The following is a 16,590-nucleotide window of genomic DNA, read 5'->3' as shown; positions in this document are numbered from 1 at the left end:
GGAAAGTATCTAGGCTCGCCATGGTTGAGGTTCCTTCCTCCTCTCCTCTATGCCAGCCTGTGCTCCTGCTTCCTGGACCCAGTGCCCTGGAGTCTCTGAGCTCAGCTCACAGCCAATGCTGAGTGGGGAAGGGAGCATCCCAAGCTTCCCCAAGGTGCTTCCTCAGGTGGTGAAAACTGCGTCTGTGGGAGAACATGTGGCTCTGATCTAGGATCTTGGTCAGGGTGACTTTGATCCAGACTCACTGAAGGACCTGGAGTGAGCCCAGGTCATTTCCCCTGTGGGTCTTACCCTGTGGGTGGGGCTTACATGTTAAGCTGGGCTCACCTCCAGGGCCCAAACCAGCTCCCTGAGGGAACAGCGCACTCCCATTGGGACTTTGGCCCCAGCCTTGCCCACCTCTTGTGTTCTAACTACAGGTTGGCTCTCACTGGGCCTCCCCAGGGAACCCCTGCCTCATCAATGAGTGCGTCCGAGTGAAGGATGAGGTCTTTGTGCAACAGAGGAACGTCTCCTGCCCCCAGCTGGATGTCCCCACTTGCCCCCTGGGCTTCCAGCTGAGCTGTCAGACCTCAGAGTGTTGCCCCACCTGTCACTGCGGTAAGGCATGCCATCCAGGGGCCCCCCTTTGAGCCCCTCTTTCTACTAAGGGCTCCCGAATCCTTTGCCTTTTTAGCAACTCAAAGACATGGGCAGAATCAAAATCTTCCCATCCGTTCCTACTGCTTTTGGGAAAGCAAATAAGATGAGAGAAACATAACTATTTCCTGAAGGTCCTCACTGCTCAGTGATGGCTTTGTACCACTGTCTCTTGTCACCCTCATGACAACCCTGTGACACAGGTGCAGTTCTGACCTTCATTGGCTCATGGGAGCTCATGAGCTGCAGACCTGGGGTTGGACCCAGGTTCCGCTGACTGCAGAGACTCCCTTCTCAGTCCTTCTTGATTATTCGCTGTATTGCCTCTTCTGGGGAAAGTATTCCAACTTGCCACCCCCTAACCCCGCCAACCAACCAACCAACCAACAAACCAACAGCAAACAACAAACAACAACAAACTCCACACCTGCTTGAATTCTTTGTGTGATTTTTATCTTGGGACTTCAAGTTCCTAGAGTAGAATTTCATTCTTTCATAAACCCAAATCTCCTCGCACTCACCCTTACCTGTGAATCACTTAAACACATGCCGTCCCCTAGAGGACACACGGGTGTTCTCACTGCGGGCTGGGTGGAAAAAGGCAGCCTGCCCTTCCTCCGCAGGCCTTGAGGAAGCGAGGCCTCCGTGGGCTCTGGCAGTGGGACCCACAGTGTCCTGGGGTGGGGGTGGTACAGGGGCCAGGAGATGGAGGAGAGATGCTCAGGCCAGAGGAGAAGGCCCTGAATGGATCCTCCACGTGTAGGATTTTTGTCTGGACTCTCATGCCCTGTATTTCTTTCTCTCCCAGAACCTGTGGAGGCCTGCATGCTCAATGGCACCATCATTGGGGTGAGCTGCTGCCCTCTCCTCCAGGGCGAGTTGGGGGCGGGCAGGGATGGGGTTGCTCTGGGAAGGGTGGGCCACTCAGGATCATTCTAATGTGGAAATGAAAGAAAACTGGGAGACCTATCCCCAATGCACTTTCCATTGCCTCCAGTGATTCCTAGATGTCTTGGAGCCCAGGCTGGGATGTCTCCCTAACTCTCTAGTGCCTGGGCCTCCTGCCCACCACTTACCTCCTGGCCCAACCCCAGGCGCAAGCATTTCTTCTGCATACAGAGAAGGGCTCTGAAGTCATTGTGCACATTTCAATCGGTCTCCCTCTCCCACTGCCCCAGCTCCCTCTCTGGCATGAAAGCCCTCACTCTTACCATTGCCCTACTTGAGGTGGGAAGGCAGGGAAGGGAGTAGGGCCAGTGGAGTAAGCAAGAGCATCAGGGTGATGGCTCAGGGCACCCATGGGAGGCCGGGCCGTCACTCACAGGGCAGACAGCTTAGGGGGCTGAGGTGAGCGGGAGAGTCAGGGGGTCAGCCTGCTGGGAAGCCTGACCATGGTGCTTCTGGTTCCAGCCTGGGAAGAGTCTGATGATTGATGTGTGCACAACTTGCAACTGCACTGCCCACGTGGGGACCATCTCTGCCTTCGAGCTGGAGTGCAGGAAGACCACCTGCGAGGCCTGCCCCCAGGTGAGAGGGGGTCACTGAAGACCGAGGGGGTGGGCGATATTTGTGGGACTCAAGCCATGGACCTCAGCAGAGCTTTGAAGTAAAGCTTTCATTATTTTCTGATTATGGACAATATTTGACAACTGTAACGAAGAGACTGAAAGTCACCCACCCAAATTGCATTTCTCAGAAATAATTATAATTTAGTTTTGTAAATGTTAAACATTTTCTTCCTACGTTTTGAAAATAAACACAAGATTTGCAAGGCTCATGATACGATATCTACGGTTTCGTATTCTTCTTTACACATTTTAAGAAACAACACTACATTCTTTGAAAACGTTAAAAATTAATTAGTCAACAAATATTTATCAGACCCTTAATAGGTGCAGGGTTCTACACAATATTCCTTGGGATGGATATGCTTTTATTATTGGACATTCAGGGGGTTTAAAATATTTCACTGTGTTTTTGCCAGGTGACGATGACTGCGTTTGCTCTGATTTCCTCCCAGGGGTGGCTTTTGATGAGTAGTGGAGTCGTAGTTTCTAGTTTGGTTAACAAAACCCGGCATTTTATTGTTTTATGACTGTTAGCCCCTTGCCCCGAACTGGGCCTTAATGCTCAGGGGGACACCCTGGCTTCTCCCACAAGCTGTCCTCTGTGCCTGGCACTCCTGCTGTTTTAGAAAATACAGTTGGTCAGATGAGTTTCCTGTGGGCTAGGTGCACAGAATTTAGTAACGGTTTTCGGATGGCTGCACGGGAGGGCTTTTTTCCTCAACTTAGCCAGGCAGCAGGTGGAGTCTAGGGAGAAGACCTCTGTAAGAGGAGCAGCACAGAGCGCCCAGGGGGAGGGGATGTCAGGAGGGGGTGGGGACAAGGTCGAGGAACACTCACGCAGGTGCTTCATTGGCTCTGTGTTCTTCATGGCACTTGGCAGAGTGTCATGCTCAAAACAGGGGCTTAATAAAATATATGTGAAGTAGACACAGCTATTTCTGATGGAATGGTTTCAAGAGAACATTCCTGCCTCCATTAGAAGGAAGCCAACTAAGTATGTGGTTTATTTATTTATTTATTTATTTATTTTTAAATTAAATTTATTGGGGTGACAATTGTTAGTAAATTTACATAGATTTCAGGTGTAAGTACGTGGTTTTGCTATTTTTTTTTATTTATTCCCAATTGATGTTTCAGGGTTTTGGGTACTGTGTGTGTGTATGTGTGTGTGTGTGTGTGTGTGTGTGTGTGTGTGTAACAACCCCATAGAATAGAACTGGGCTTAAATACGGAATGAAACAGTGCTGTCTGGAGTTTGTGGCTTCCCTTTCACTTTGGATGCCCATTGAACTACTGTCAGCGCAGGAGGGGTCCACGACAAGGCTGTCTTGCAGAAGAGGGAGGCTGTAGCCCGCTGTCTAGAGGGCCCGCCTGCTGACTCTAACTGCGCCCTCTGGTGGTCAGAAGGTGGCACTGTAACCTCCTCTGCAGTCTTAGAAATCCATCCAGCTTTAGAATCCAGTCTAGATAGGTTTCTAAATTTTTTTTTTAAATCCGTGGCCCCTTTTGATTTATGTAATCTTTCTCTTTTCCTTCGAATCCTCATACCTCCCCAGGGCAGTGAACCCACCTCCTCCTTCTTGAAACAACTAGATTAGTCCTCCTCCTACAGATTCTCAACCTTTGCTGAAACCTACCTCACTTGCCCGCTTTCTAGCTGGTAACTGGTCTTGTGAGGCTCCTCTGACATGAAGGACCTCAGGGAGGCCTCCTGCAGGTGGGAGGAGCGGTGGTGAATTAAGTTTAGGTAGTTCTGCTTGAATTGCCTACATCAGACTGAAGGGTTAGTGTCACCCGAGATGTGAGTCCTTCATTTTCTCCCAGAGGAGACAATGCTTTACTTAAAAGAAGACCAGAAGAAGGTGGTTTGTGCCGATGAGGCTACGGTAGACATGGTAGACATGAAGCTTGACAGATGAACCCTCAAGGAAAGCACGAGGAATGGAACACTGACAAGGCATCCTGGAGGGGTGTGACCAGGATCTGACCTTGAAAAATGGGTGAATGTAGAAGAGAGGACCTTCTAGGAAGAGGAATAGGGAACAGACTAGCAGATAGAAACAAGGGTTAGAAGAGGACGGCTGGGGGAGATCAGATTGGAGGGCTTTGAGCAGTTGATATAATTTATAAAAAGGGGCTGTGAGACATGTGCAGGGCAGAGTTTTAAGGGCATGACAGGACGGGGGCAGCAGGACTAATTGGCTACTCAGACCTAAACAAATGAACTCTGGCTGGCTGAGAACTTGGCTGGGCAAGCAGAGGACGCCACTGCTCCTGAGAGGAGCAAGGATGACGTTTGGAGCCACATGATTGAGTGCTCCCATTCTGTGTGTGTGTGTGCGCGTGTGTGTGTGCCCTTCTCCTTGTATGTGTGGTAGCATGTGGAATACAGACCACTGTCCTCAGTGGCTGAGAAGCCCAGCAAGGCTCAATCAAGCCCTGTCTCCCAGTCTTTCCTTATTCTTGGCTTAATTGTGGCTTCTGGTGTGTGGAAGGGACTGCCACTGTCCCTTCACTTTGCGACCCCCTCCTCCATTTATCCCTGTTCCCTCACTTAACCTGTAAAGATTTTGTCCAGTTTCTTCTCCCTTGGCCTGCTGAGCAGAGGGTATTTCCTATCTTTACTCCAACAGTCACTAAAACATGCCCAAATCCAAGCTCGCATGAAATCCTGCCTGGTTTAAGTCCTATTTTATGTCTTCCTTCTGACTGTAACCACTGACATGCCCTCACAATGTTTATTCCATCTCTTTCTTCCTCTCCCATCTCCTGTGGTCCTACACCTTCCAGGAATTGTGCAGTTCTGAAAACAGTTTAAAGCTCACCAGTGAAAGACGACCCGATGGCCTCAACTCCAGCAGGGTCCTTCCCAGTGGAGTGTGTGTGCTGGGCTTGGCTGCCCTGTTTGGTGCTGAGCTCAGTCCTCATCAGCTCTCTCTATGGCTTACTCCCTGAAGACACATGGGAGTTCAGAAGCTTGATTTAGGAGTAGCAAATTGTTTAAATTCATTTGTGAGCAAGCTTACCAACTCCTAACTCTGCTTGCTGGTTAGGAGCATTCAGACCCTGTGTAATAAAAAGGACCTGATGGAGAGAGAGCCAGGTCTTCTGTCTGGGAGTTCCACATTGACCTGCTAGAGATTCATGTTAGAGAAACCCCAGGGCTCCAATGAAGGAATTTCAAAGTGGTCATTGCTAAATGTGGCCAAATGAGAAAAAGAATGACAATGTTGTTGGTTTCTCACATAACTAAATTTACTCTTTAAAAAAATTTGAGATTGTTCTTTCTTTCTTTCTTTCTTTCTTTCTTTCTTTCTTTCTTTCTTTCTTTCTTTCTTTTTTTTTTTTTGGAGTGGTGGGGAGAATTGAAAGAGCTTCAGTTTTAATGCAGTGATGAGACAGCTGATGGTAGCTTTTAGATTTTTATTTTATTAACATTGTTTAAAATACTTTGTAAAATAAAAAGCTGGTTATCCTATGCTGTCTCCGAAATATGGGGGCATTTTGTTTTTTGTTTTTTGGCTTAAACAACAGAAATCTATTTTTCTTACTGTTCTGGAGGCTAGTAGTCCAAGATCAAGGTGTCCGCAGTATTGGTTTCTCCTGAGGCCTTCTTCCTTGGCTTGCAGATGGCCACCTTCTCTCTGTGTCCTCACACGGTCTTTCTTCTGTGTGTACAAATCCTTAGTCGGGGGCATTTTTGCAAGACAGCGAAATCTTGCTATCTAGAAGCCGCTGCTTTTTCCAACGTGGATATAAATGAAGGACACTCACTTGAAGCCTCTTTCAAGGAGTTCCTAGCTGAGCTCCTCTCCTCAGTAGGATTGCCCCTAAGAGCCAGTTGCTGGGGAGACAATGACGAACAGCATAGAATAGTTTGGAAATTTCATGCCTCTCAGGGAGGATAAAAACATCTGAACAGGCAAGCAAAAATTTCAAATTGTGTTAAGTATTATAAAGAGAGAGAGAGAGAATGTGCGTGTGCGTATGTTGTATCTTGGAAGACCTCTCTGAGGTGTGATATTAAAATGACTACTAAAGGATAAGAAAGGACTCTTTATACAAAGAATGGGGAAGAACATTCCAGGTAGAGGGAAAAGTATACACAAAGGCTCTCAGGTGAGAGCAAGTTGCCATATTCATGATCCTAAGAGATGCACAAGGGTGGATTGTTGAGAGCAAGGGAGTGATGGGATAAGACAAGGTCAGAAAATTGGAAAGAACCATATCAGGCCTTGCAGGACATGCTAAGGAGATGGTATTTTATTCCAAATGCAATGGGAAATCATAGAAGGTCTTATTTTTTAGATTTTTGTAAAATTTATTTTTTAAATGAGGTATATAGTCTACCTACAATAAAATGCATAGATATTAGTTTGTTGAAGTTTGATAAATGTGTAAACCTGTGTAAACACTAAAATAGTAACTTGAAGAATACTGCTAAGAGGCCACTAGAGGAGATAAAATAAAATACTAGAAAACCAAAAACTTCATTAAACCAAAAGAAGACAGAAAAGAATTAATAATAGAACAAGTAACAGAGACGACAACAGATGAATAGCAAAATGGTAGATTTAAAGCCAACCATATGGATAATTACGTTAAATGTAAATGAGCAAAACAAAATCGCAATTAAAAATAGAGATTGTTAGACTTGGATATAAAAGCCAGACCCAACTAGTATTCTGTTTACAAGAGAAGCATTTTCAATTTAAAGAGACAGACAGGTTGAAAATAAAGGATAGAAAAAGATATACCAGGCAAATACTAAGAATGAGAAAGCTAAGGTAGGTATATTAATACCAAACAAAACAGACTTTAAGATGAAGAATGTTACCAAAAATAAAGGAAATTATTTCATAGTGGTAGAAGAGTAGATTCACTAAGAAGACACAAGAATCCTAAACGTATATGTATCAAATAGCACAACTGCTAATATATGAAGCAAAAATTGGCAGAACTAGAGGAAGAAATAGGCGTATCCATAATTTTTGTAGGTAATTTTAATGTTTTCTCTCAGTAACTGATAGAACAACTAGGGAAAAAAAATCAGTAAGGATACAGACTTGGAAAACTACATCAACCAACTTGACCTAATTGAAAATGATAGGCTACTACACTCTAAAACTACTGAGCACACATTCTTCTCAAATACACAGGGAATTTTCACTTATCGTGACCAAATTCTGGGCCATAGAAAAAGTCAATGAATGTCAAAATTTTGAAATCATGTAGAGTATATTCTGTGACCACAATTAAATTAAATTTAAATTAGTAACAACAAGGTATTATAATTACCTCTTCCAAATATTTGGAAATTAATTAAAATACTTTTAAATAATTCATGAATCAAAGAAGAAATCACAAGTGAAAATGGAAAATATTTTGTTGTAGAGATAACTGTGGCCCCTCTAGAGATTACAATATGCATTCTTGATTTATCACAGTCTACCTTGATTTAATAATCTATTTCATGTACAATGTGCTCTTTTTCCTATACTTTTTGCTGGTGTTGTCACATGGTTTACTTCTACATAAGAGATCAATTCACAAGACATTGTTATTATTTCACTTTAAATAGTAAATTGTCTTTTATAGAATTTAAGACAATAACTAAAAGTGGTATTTTACATTTACCTATATGTTTATGATTTCTAGTGCTCTTTCTGTATATCTGAAATTCCATGTTACATCATTTTCCTTTAGCTTGAAAAAACTTCTTTTAGCATTTCTTTTAGTGTGGGCCAAATGGAATTACATTTCTCAGATTTCATTTATCTGAAAACGTCTTTGTTTTACTTTCTTCATTTGCTGAATATAGGTTTCTAGTTAGTTGCCATTTGTATTGTTATTCTGCATGCGTCTTCTACCCCACCCCCATTGGCTGCTTTTCAGTTTATGTTTGGGTTTCAGAAGTTTGAGTATATGAGTCTGAGTAGTTTTCTTTATACTTTTCCTACTTTGGATTCATGGAGCTTCGTGGAGCTGTAAGTTGATTTTTGATCAAGTTGGGAAAAAATTTCAGCTATTATTTAATTGTTTTCTGTTCCATTTTCTCTCTCCTGTCTTTCTGGAATTCTAATTACATGTATGTTAGACCACTCAATACTGTTCTGGTTACTGGGGCTCTGTGTATTTTTTCCAATCTTTTTTTCTCCCCATGCTTCAGTTTGGACAATTGCTATTGATCAGCCTTAAAATTCACTGATCCTTTCTTTTCTGCAGTTAATCCAATCCAGTGAGTTTTGATTTAGGGTACCATGTTTCTAGCTCTAGGATTTCCATTTGATTTTTTAAAAAAAGTTTCCAAGCTACTCCTGAAACTCTTCATCTCTTTTCTTATTATGTCCATCTTTCTCTCTTGACACTTTAATGTATTTATCATAGTTATTTTAAAGTTCCTGCCTGCTAATTGCAGTACCAAAGTCATTTGGGTGTGTTCCTGTTGAGTAAGTTTTCTCTTGAGTGTGGATGAAATTTTTCAATTCCTTTGCATGAAATCTTTTACTGTGTATTAGACATTGGTGGGAGATATGTTGAAGAGCCTCTCAATTCTGTCATTTCCTCTGATGAATGTTGAAGTTTCTTCTAACTTAGATTATTGGTGGTTCACTTTGAACTAAAGAAGGCTAGATTTTAAACTACATTAGGGAGGGTCTATTTCAATATGTCTCTTAGTCCAAGGGTAAATAGTCCTGAGACATAGTTCTTACTCTTACGGGTTGGCTCTTTTGAAATTTCAATGAAAACCTAGTATTTAACTAGTCGCTTCTGCTTGGTGGGATTCAGACTGCCATCCTTGCCTTCCCTGTAGTGTGTGGGAGACGAAATTTCTGCTGTGCTGTTTAAGCTGTCCACCTATTGTTTTGCCCTGGGCTCCTCTTAGACTCCTCTGTGCGTATATAATTCAGGGGTTAGCCAAGGATTTGAAAGGACTTTATATGCAGATTTGGGGGCTTCTCTTTTCTGACTTCCCCTTTTCTGAGGTGTTCCCTTTAGTTTTCAGCTATTCTAGGGGGTTCAAAATCTGTCTTCTGACTCCTCAGGCAAATACAACTATAATTTTCTGCCGAAGTTCTAGCTGTGCAGTCCCATGCAGATTGCCCTCATGGGAAAAGCTATTTAAACATGATGCTTGTCCACTATGGTTCCCTCTTTCAAGGATCAAATAACTTATGGTTTAATTCCTGATTTTGCCCATCCAGTGACTTTAAATGATTGTCTTAAATATTCTGTCAATAATTTAAGTTGTCTGAAGGAGAGTCAGTCCAATATAAGCTACTCTGGCATTACTAGAACCAGAACTCCACTGAGGGTTTTAAGCAGAGGAGTGACAGGACTAGATCTATATGTTAAGAAAGTCATTCTGGCAAATGTATGGAGCCCTATAGTAGGGGAGCAAGAATGAAGGTAGGAAGACAAACCAAGACTATCATCAGAGTCCATTGGTTGATGATGATTGTTTGGAGTAGGTGGTGACAGGACGCTCACTGGTCATGAAAAGCAGTGGATGAGTTTGAGATGCATTTTTTGGCAAGATTTGGTGATGAGTAGAGGGATGAAAAAAGGGAAAAGTCAAAGGTGACTCGCAGGTTGCTACTTTGAGCAACTGGGTATTGATTTACTGGGAAATGATTTGCTGAGATAGGTAAGACTGAAGAAGGATAAGATTTGGGGCAAAAAATCAAGTTCCATTTTTGATATAAGTCTTAAGATGACAATAAGATAAATAACTGCCAAGTAAACAATTGAATTTATAAGTCTGGAGCTCAGGAGAGAGGTCTAATTTAACAGGTCCGGCTGCTAGACATTGAGCGGGGTATACATCTGTAGAAGGAAAGAATGCTATGCAGGGATGAGAACTGACAAAAGTTAGTTAGAGCTAGATGTTGACTTTCTGAACTCTAGGAGAGAATTGCAGCTGGCAAAGTTAGCCTACTTATAATTGGGATGTTCTGGGGAGATTAACTAACGCTGTTTTTTCTTCTGGATACAGGGTTACAAGGAAGAAAAGATCCAAGGCGAATGCTGTGGGAAATGTCTGCTTATGGCTTGCACCATTCAGCTAAGGGGAGGACAGATCATGACCTTGAAGGTGGGAGCCAGTTGAACTCAGGAATCTCCCTTGTATCAACACCTGGTTTCCTATTGGGGGATCTCTTCTTCAAGAAAGAAAGACTAATATTGATTTCTTTCAGATTTTGTAAAGAAATGATGGATAACTTTTAGAAGGCACAGAACTTTCTCTTTGATTTAGTTGTCACTCTTCTTGACAAGTTCGTGTATGGCCACGTGATTTGAAGTTCGTTGATTTTAAGATTTTTCTCCAGCCTTAATGTTTATGAGACTGAAACGGCAATCAGGGTGAAACAAACTGATCTATGGAAGCCTGAATTAGCTGGTGGGGTTGGGAGGTGGTGCCTGGTTCATCTCTAGTTCAGCCATTGATTAGCCAGTTTACCCTCCTTGTGTCTTAATTCTTTAAGCTTTTAAGTGGTCAGAAGAGTTTGGGGATTCTTAACATTTATGCAGCCTTATTCATAGTAAGTAAGTTGTAAAAAAACTCCACCTCTTTTCTGTGTTCTGGGTGTGGAGACTTTATAGACACTGTCTCATTCTTGTTCCATTGTCTTCCAAATTGTTTCAGCAACTCTAGGGAGTCCAGGTCATGGTTTGAAGTGGACTTGTAACCCAACACTGTCTTCACACTTGCCCGCTTTCCTTTCAGCCTGATGAGACGCTTCAGGATGGCTGTGACAGTCACTTCTGCAGGGTCAATAAGAAAGGAGAGTTCATCTGGGAGAAGAGGGTCACAGGCTGCCCGCCTTTTGATGAGCACAAATGTCTGGCCAATGGAGTGAGTAGTAAGAGCTCGCGTCCTGCTTTCCTCTTGATGGTCCCCATCTCCTCTAAAAACAGAGTTTGTCTGAACAGCCTTCAGTCCAGCTCTGATGTGATTTCCCATCGTCCAAAGGAGATCCCTGACCTAGATTATAAATCAACGAAATTACAAAACCCGGCTCAATGGAGAGACAAAACTCTCTGCACTCCATTATGCTTAAAAACAAGCAAACAAACAACAAAAACAAACAAACAAACAAAAACCCTTCCCTTGGGAGACACTGAATGTGTGATCCTTGAAGGGGAAGGTGAGAGGTCAAACTGGTTTCCAGTCTCCCCTGGGAGTATTGAGCCTGATGACTCATTTGGGAGAGAATTCAGAATAATCAAAATTGTTTCGTCCTGGTCAGGTAGGGTGGTCATTCTGCTCACGTATGTGATGGGAAAGCACAGTTTACATCTGGGGACTTATATTTAGGGCTGTGAGTCCAGAGCCAGGAATTAGCCTGGGGAAATGACCTGAAAGCTGACCGCTATGTACTATTTGTGATTAATCTGGGAATTTGTTTTCTTAAGGGGAAAATCATGAAAATTCCAGGCACCTGCTGTGACACATGTAAGTATATTACCAATAGCTTGTCCCTTGAAACCCATCAGACCAAGTCCAGGGACTGTACTTTGGAGTAAGCTTTATTCCAAAAAGATATTTTTTTATCACTGGCCAGTCATTAGGTTCAATCCTACAGGGAATTGCCACCCCTCCCTGAATGTTCTTAGACTGCCCCTGCTCAACTCCCCTTTCAAATGCCTGTGAAGCTGTCTGTTCCTCCTTTCCTCCAAACTCCTTACTGTCTCTAGCCTCTTATCTGCCTTTCCTCTCATAGAGTCTTGGGTTGCTGTTGTGAGAGAATATCTTCTCTCTCTAACCAGAGCTCCTTTTGAAGACAGGCATCCTTGATCCATGATCTTGACAAAGCAGACACTCAGCACACATCCATTCAATGAGTGTCATACAGCTATCTTAGAGAGAAAGGGAAGCCAGCCACCAGCTGGCTAACATTAGCCCCGCCATGTGCTGTGTGGGGCGGCAGAAGACATGGAGTCCTCTCCAGGATTTATACGGCTGGTCTAAGTTTATTAACCTCCCCTTCTTTACTCTCAGCCCCTCTTGACCTTGCACTTATGTTATACAGGTCGGTCTTAGTAGCTCACAGCAGCAGCTTTGGAGACAGGTTCAACAAGTCTGCATATCAGACAGTATTCCTACAACATATTCTCATGTTCATGAGCACAAGTATCTTTTAGAATCCCAATGTTAATGCTACATTCTTCTGAAGATAGAATTACCTGAACTGATATTTTTTGTTTTAAGTTTCGTTTGGATTTTGTTGTTGTTGTTGTTCTCGGCCTATGTTCATTTTGGGGTAGAGAAAGGAAGGAAGAGTGAAAACATGAATACCTTCAGTGTTCAATCATTCATGCTTTTCTTGATGGCTCACTCTGACAGTCCCTGTAACTGCTATAACCAAGTTGCAGAGGAAACACACTCTGAAAACATCTCTTTCTGAGACATGCCTGTCTCAGTGGTCTAAGAATGTGAAGTCAGGCACCATCAGAAGACGAATTCTCGCTAGGCACACTGCACATGGAATTTGTTTGAGACTCTTATCTGTAAAATTAGCAACGAGGGGCGTTGGTGGTCAGTGCATTCAGGAGGCTGAGGTCCTTCATAAGGAAAGTGAGCCAGGCTCAGGGATTTAAATCTGCAGACAGAATATAGGATATTGGCCCAAATTTGTTTTTCTGATTCATCCTCTTAATGCAGTTGGCAGGCTTTCGCTTTAAAATGAAATTATTTGGAAGTTGGGAGGCAGGCTATGTAGTTAGGGTTGATGTAGATTAGGAGCCATCCAAGAATGGAAAACTCCTAGTGTTCAGATGGTGAATGTGAGCTGCCATTAAATCTTAGAATTCTCAGTAGGCAAGTAGCATTCAGGTCTGAATGCCACTAACCTCTGGATATAGGGGAACCCATGCTAGTGACCTGGAGGAAGCTATACCCAAAGAGAGGACTCTATAAGGGTTCCCAGGGTCTACTCAGCTCCCCACAAAGGCAGTGAGTGTCCTTATGTGGCCGTGATATTGTCCTTTCCTCTTAACCCAAAGGCAGGGGTGGATAGATATTAATTGTATTTATTGGGTATTTCATCGGCCATTAGCTTCTGGATATTTTTACAAGCAGAAGAGGATTACTGCAATCATTATGGCTTTTAGAGTCTACAATTATATAAAAGCAAGTCTCATCCATCAACATCACCAAAGCACAGTGAATTTAGCCTCCTCCTGCAATTAAAATTGTACTATTAAGTAAGTTACATCCAGCGATAACTGTATTACTGAATATGAAGGACAGGGTGAACCAGGATGATATAACTCCCCTCCCTGCAGCTGGCTTTGGTGATGTGGTTTCTGTTTTCCATCCCATGAGGGAACGGGGCTGGAGAGTGTTCCACAGAACCTCAGCCAGACCTGGGTCCCATCTCTCACCTGTCCTATAGGTGAGGAGCCTGAATGCAAGGATATCACTGCCAGGCTGCAGTATGTCAAAGTAGGAACCTGTAAGTCCGAAGAGGAAGTGAACATTCATTTCTGCCAGGTAAGGGTTCCTGATTCAATGAGGCCTAGGTGGGGAGGGGCAGCTTCTTATTTGGAGGCATCTCCTTAGTACATTTTAGAAGGATCTGGAAAAGTCACAGGGAGAGGAAGTGAAAGGAACTGGAAGTATTTTATTTTTTAAAGCAAATGTTTTATTAAAGTAACTGGGAGCTTTTGACCCCAGAAGAAAAAAACTGAGGAAAGACTCAACAGTCCTTCAAAGAAAATGGAGAGTAGTTTGTGGAAGCTGGGGACTGTTTCCTGAAGATCAATCAGACATGCATAGAATTGCAGCTAGAGGGACCTGGGAGTGATGGTACCAGAAGGAAAGAGGACATTTCAGACTTCCCTGAGAGCTGCCTTGACACATTGCCTCACTGTGCTGGATTTCTCAGGGCAAGGCCAGGCCTGCCTTGCTTGGAGGAGGACAGGTGGGGGAAGCAGGCTGCCTCAGAGTGCTCCCCACCCCTGAAGTCTCCATCATCGTGATGCCCTAACCCTCTCTGCCCCTCTGCAGGGTAAATGTGCCAGCAAAGCCGTGTACAACATCGACATAGAAGATGTGCAGGACCAGTGCTCCTGCTGCTCGCCAACGAAGACGGAGCCCATGCAGGTGCCCTTGCGCTGCACCAATGGCTCTGTTGTCTACCATGAGGTCCTCCACGCCACACAGTGCAGATGCTCCCCGAGGAAGTGCAGCAAGTGAGGCCACTGCCGCCGCTGCCAGCGACGCCCACGGCCACCTGCCTCGGCCCCACAGGCCAGTGCTGCCTGTCCTCTCGTATGCTCTGCTCTCGTGCCCTCCTGGGCCCACAATAAAGGCCGATCTCTCATCTTACAAAGGCTGATGGTTCACTTCTTCTTCCAGGCTGAGATGACAACTGTAGGCGGGGCCTGAGCTCTGAGACTGGTTCTGAGGGAGAAAGCACTGGCTCCATCGGAACACACTCCAGCCCCAGGGTCTGTGGGAGGCACTGCCAGCCTCCAGGAAAAAGTGGTGTCTTACCTCCAAGTGGTACGGAGGGGAGCAAAGAATATGGGGCAGGCCTCCCGAGAAACTGCCCAGTGGACTGAAGTAAAGGGGTTTCCTCAGGAACACTGTTCTCTAGTCTCTGAATCCAGGGGCTCTAGACAGAGGGGTGGGCCCTGGCGCCAGGCTCCTGCCAAGGTAGACATGGCTACTGCCAGTGTTACCCCAGGTTTTGTGACATTATGGAGAAGGAGTCTGACCAGATGTGCAAGGATTTCTCTGAGCCCTTGACTGACTAAGTTCCTGTATACCCTCCTGTGGGAGGGGACAGTGCTAAGAGCTGAGGGGACTGCAAATGGGGTGCTGGCAGGTGCAGGAACATGGTCCCATGCCCCCAGGCTCAGCCATGGGTGATGAGCCTCAGACTTAGGGGTAGGCCTGGGTCCCATATAAGGCCCTTGCTCTCCTGTGTGGCTTCAAATAAGCCCCTTAGTGGTTCTCAGACTTAGTTTCCTCATCTGGAAAACAACTGTGAGTCTCCGTTGTGGGGTTGGGATCAAATAAGCTTGAAATCCCGGAGTAACTGTAAATTGCTCTATAACAATGTAAGAAGTGACAAGAATAAAAATGGGGACATCAAGGCTCAAAAGGAGGAATAAGTTCTCTGCTGTAAATGCAGAGCATTGGGGATTGCCTTTGTTCTGAGGGGCAAAGCGCTGAGTTTCTTCGGGGTTGCGTATGGGATGCCAAGGCCCTGCCTAATCCAGGCACCCTTTAGTGGAAGAGAAAGAGGTGTAGATAACACCAAACTTCACCGTCTCACCACTCTCAAAATCCCTAACCGGTGATGTCACTCTCAAGGAGAGATTGTCCTTCCTTAACATTTACGAAAAAAAGTTTACGTGTAGGTGTGGGCAAGATGGTGGCAACTCTAACTGGGAGAGAATACCCATGAGAATGAAGGGAACATCCTGGATATGCGACAGGAATTTGATGGACATCTTCCTTTCAGATCCTTTTAACACAGGAGAGATTCAACTCACTGAAAGTACAGGATGGTGGAGCGGGAAAGGATTTAGACATCGTCTAATCCACTGACCCTCCCCGGCCCCTTTACAGAGGATGAAAGCAGCTCAGAGGACTTGAGTGACTTGATGAAGGTCACACAGCTGCTGGATGGCAGGGACAGGTTCAGAACCCAGGTGCCTTGACACCTAAGCAAGAACTTCCAGGCCACTCCACCAGTGCCACACCATCCCCATTGCTTACAGATCCCGCCCTTGCTAGCATGCGAACCAATGATTGCTGCATTTCTAGGTCTCACCCACTTCCGTTACTGCTGGGGATCAACCTTAAGGGAAGGTACAGTACAGGCAAATGGCATGGATTGTGTTGAATAGATTTGGTGGGGAGTTTAGGGTAGAGGGAAGGAGGAATGGACAGAAGTTTTATATAACTGCTCAATAATTCAAAGGTTGTCATCTCTCCATCCATCACCCTGCCTCCAACGTGGAGTAGCCTCTAAGATCTCTGTAGGAAACCAGATCCAGTGCAGGGCATTACCTGTCTCTCTCCTGACTGATCGCCTGACACTACTTGGGGATGAGGTGTTATTGAAGGCATCAGCCATGGAAAGACTCAGCAGAGGCTGCCTCTTCAGCATAAGGTGTCAATTTTCCAACTGCCTGACCTGCCATAGCCTGAATTTCTCCTCCTATTTACTGATATGACTATTCACTATCAGAAAAAAACTGAAAGAGAAAAGCTGCATGTTTTGATTAAAAAAAATGGCAGGGAGCAGGGTAAAAGGGATGCAGAAAGAGAAACTGGTGGAGGCAGTGGCGGTGTGTCTCACAGCTCTCCCTTACTCTCAGGTCTTTGCAGGGCAGGGTCTGCTCTGGTCTCAAGGAATTTCTG

The 16,590-nt window shown here is 44.6% G+C and overlaps 1 protein-coding gene across 1 annotated transcript in view; it reads left to right on the top strand.

Moving 5' to 3' along the window:
- Positions 1-15,317, top strand: part of VWF (von Willebrand factor) — a 138,954-nt gene extending 123,637 nt beyond the window's left edge. The window contains 8 exon segments of the mRNA XM_081059627.1: positions 420-600; positions 1,448-1,488; positions 2,050-2,166; positions 10,204-10,302; positions 10,936-11,064; positions 11,625-11,664; positions 13,607-13,704; positions 14,221-15,317. Of these exon segments, the coding sequence (XP_080915753.1) occupies positions 420-600; positions 1,448-1,488; positions 2,050-2,166; positions 10,204-10,302; positions 10,936-11,064; positions 11,625-11,664; positions 13,607-13,704; positions 14,221-14,409 (894 nt within the window). The 3' untranslated portion in view covers positions 14,410-15,317.
- The last annotated feature ends 1,273 nt before the right edge of the window (positions 15,318-16,590 follow it).

This window comes from Rhinolophus hipposideros (assembly GCF_964194185.1).
Source record: "Rhinolophus hipposideros genome assembly, chromosome: 9".
Classification (NCBI taxonomy): Eukaryota; Metazoa; Chordata; class Mammalia; order Chiroptera; family Rhinolophidae; genus Rhinolophus; species Rhinolophus hipposideros.
Note: the sequence above shows the minus strand (reverse complement) of the source record. Positions and strands in the feature narration are given on the sequence as shown.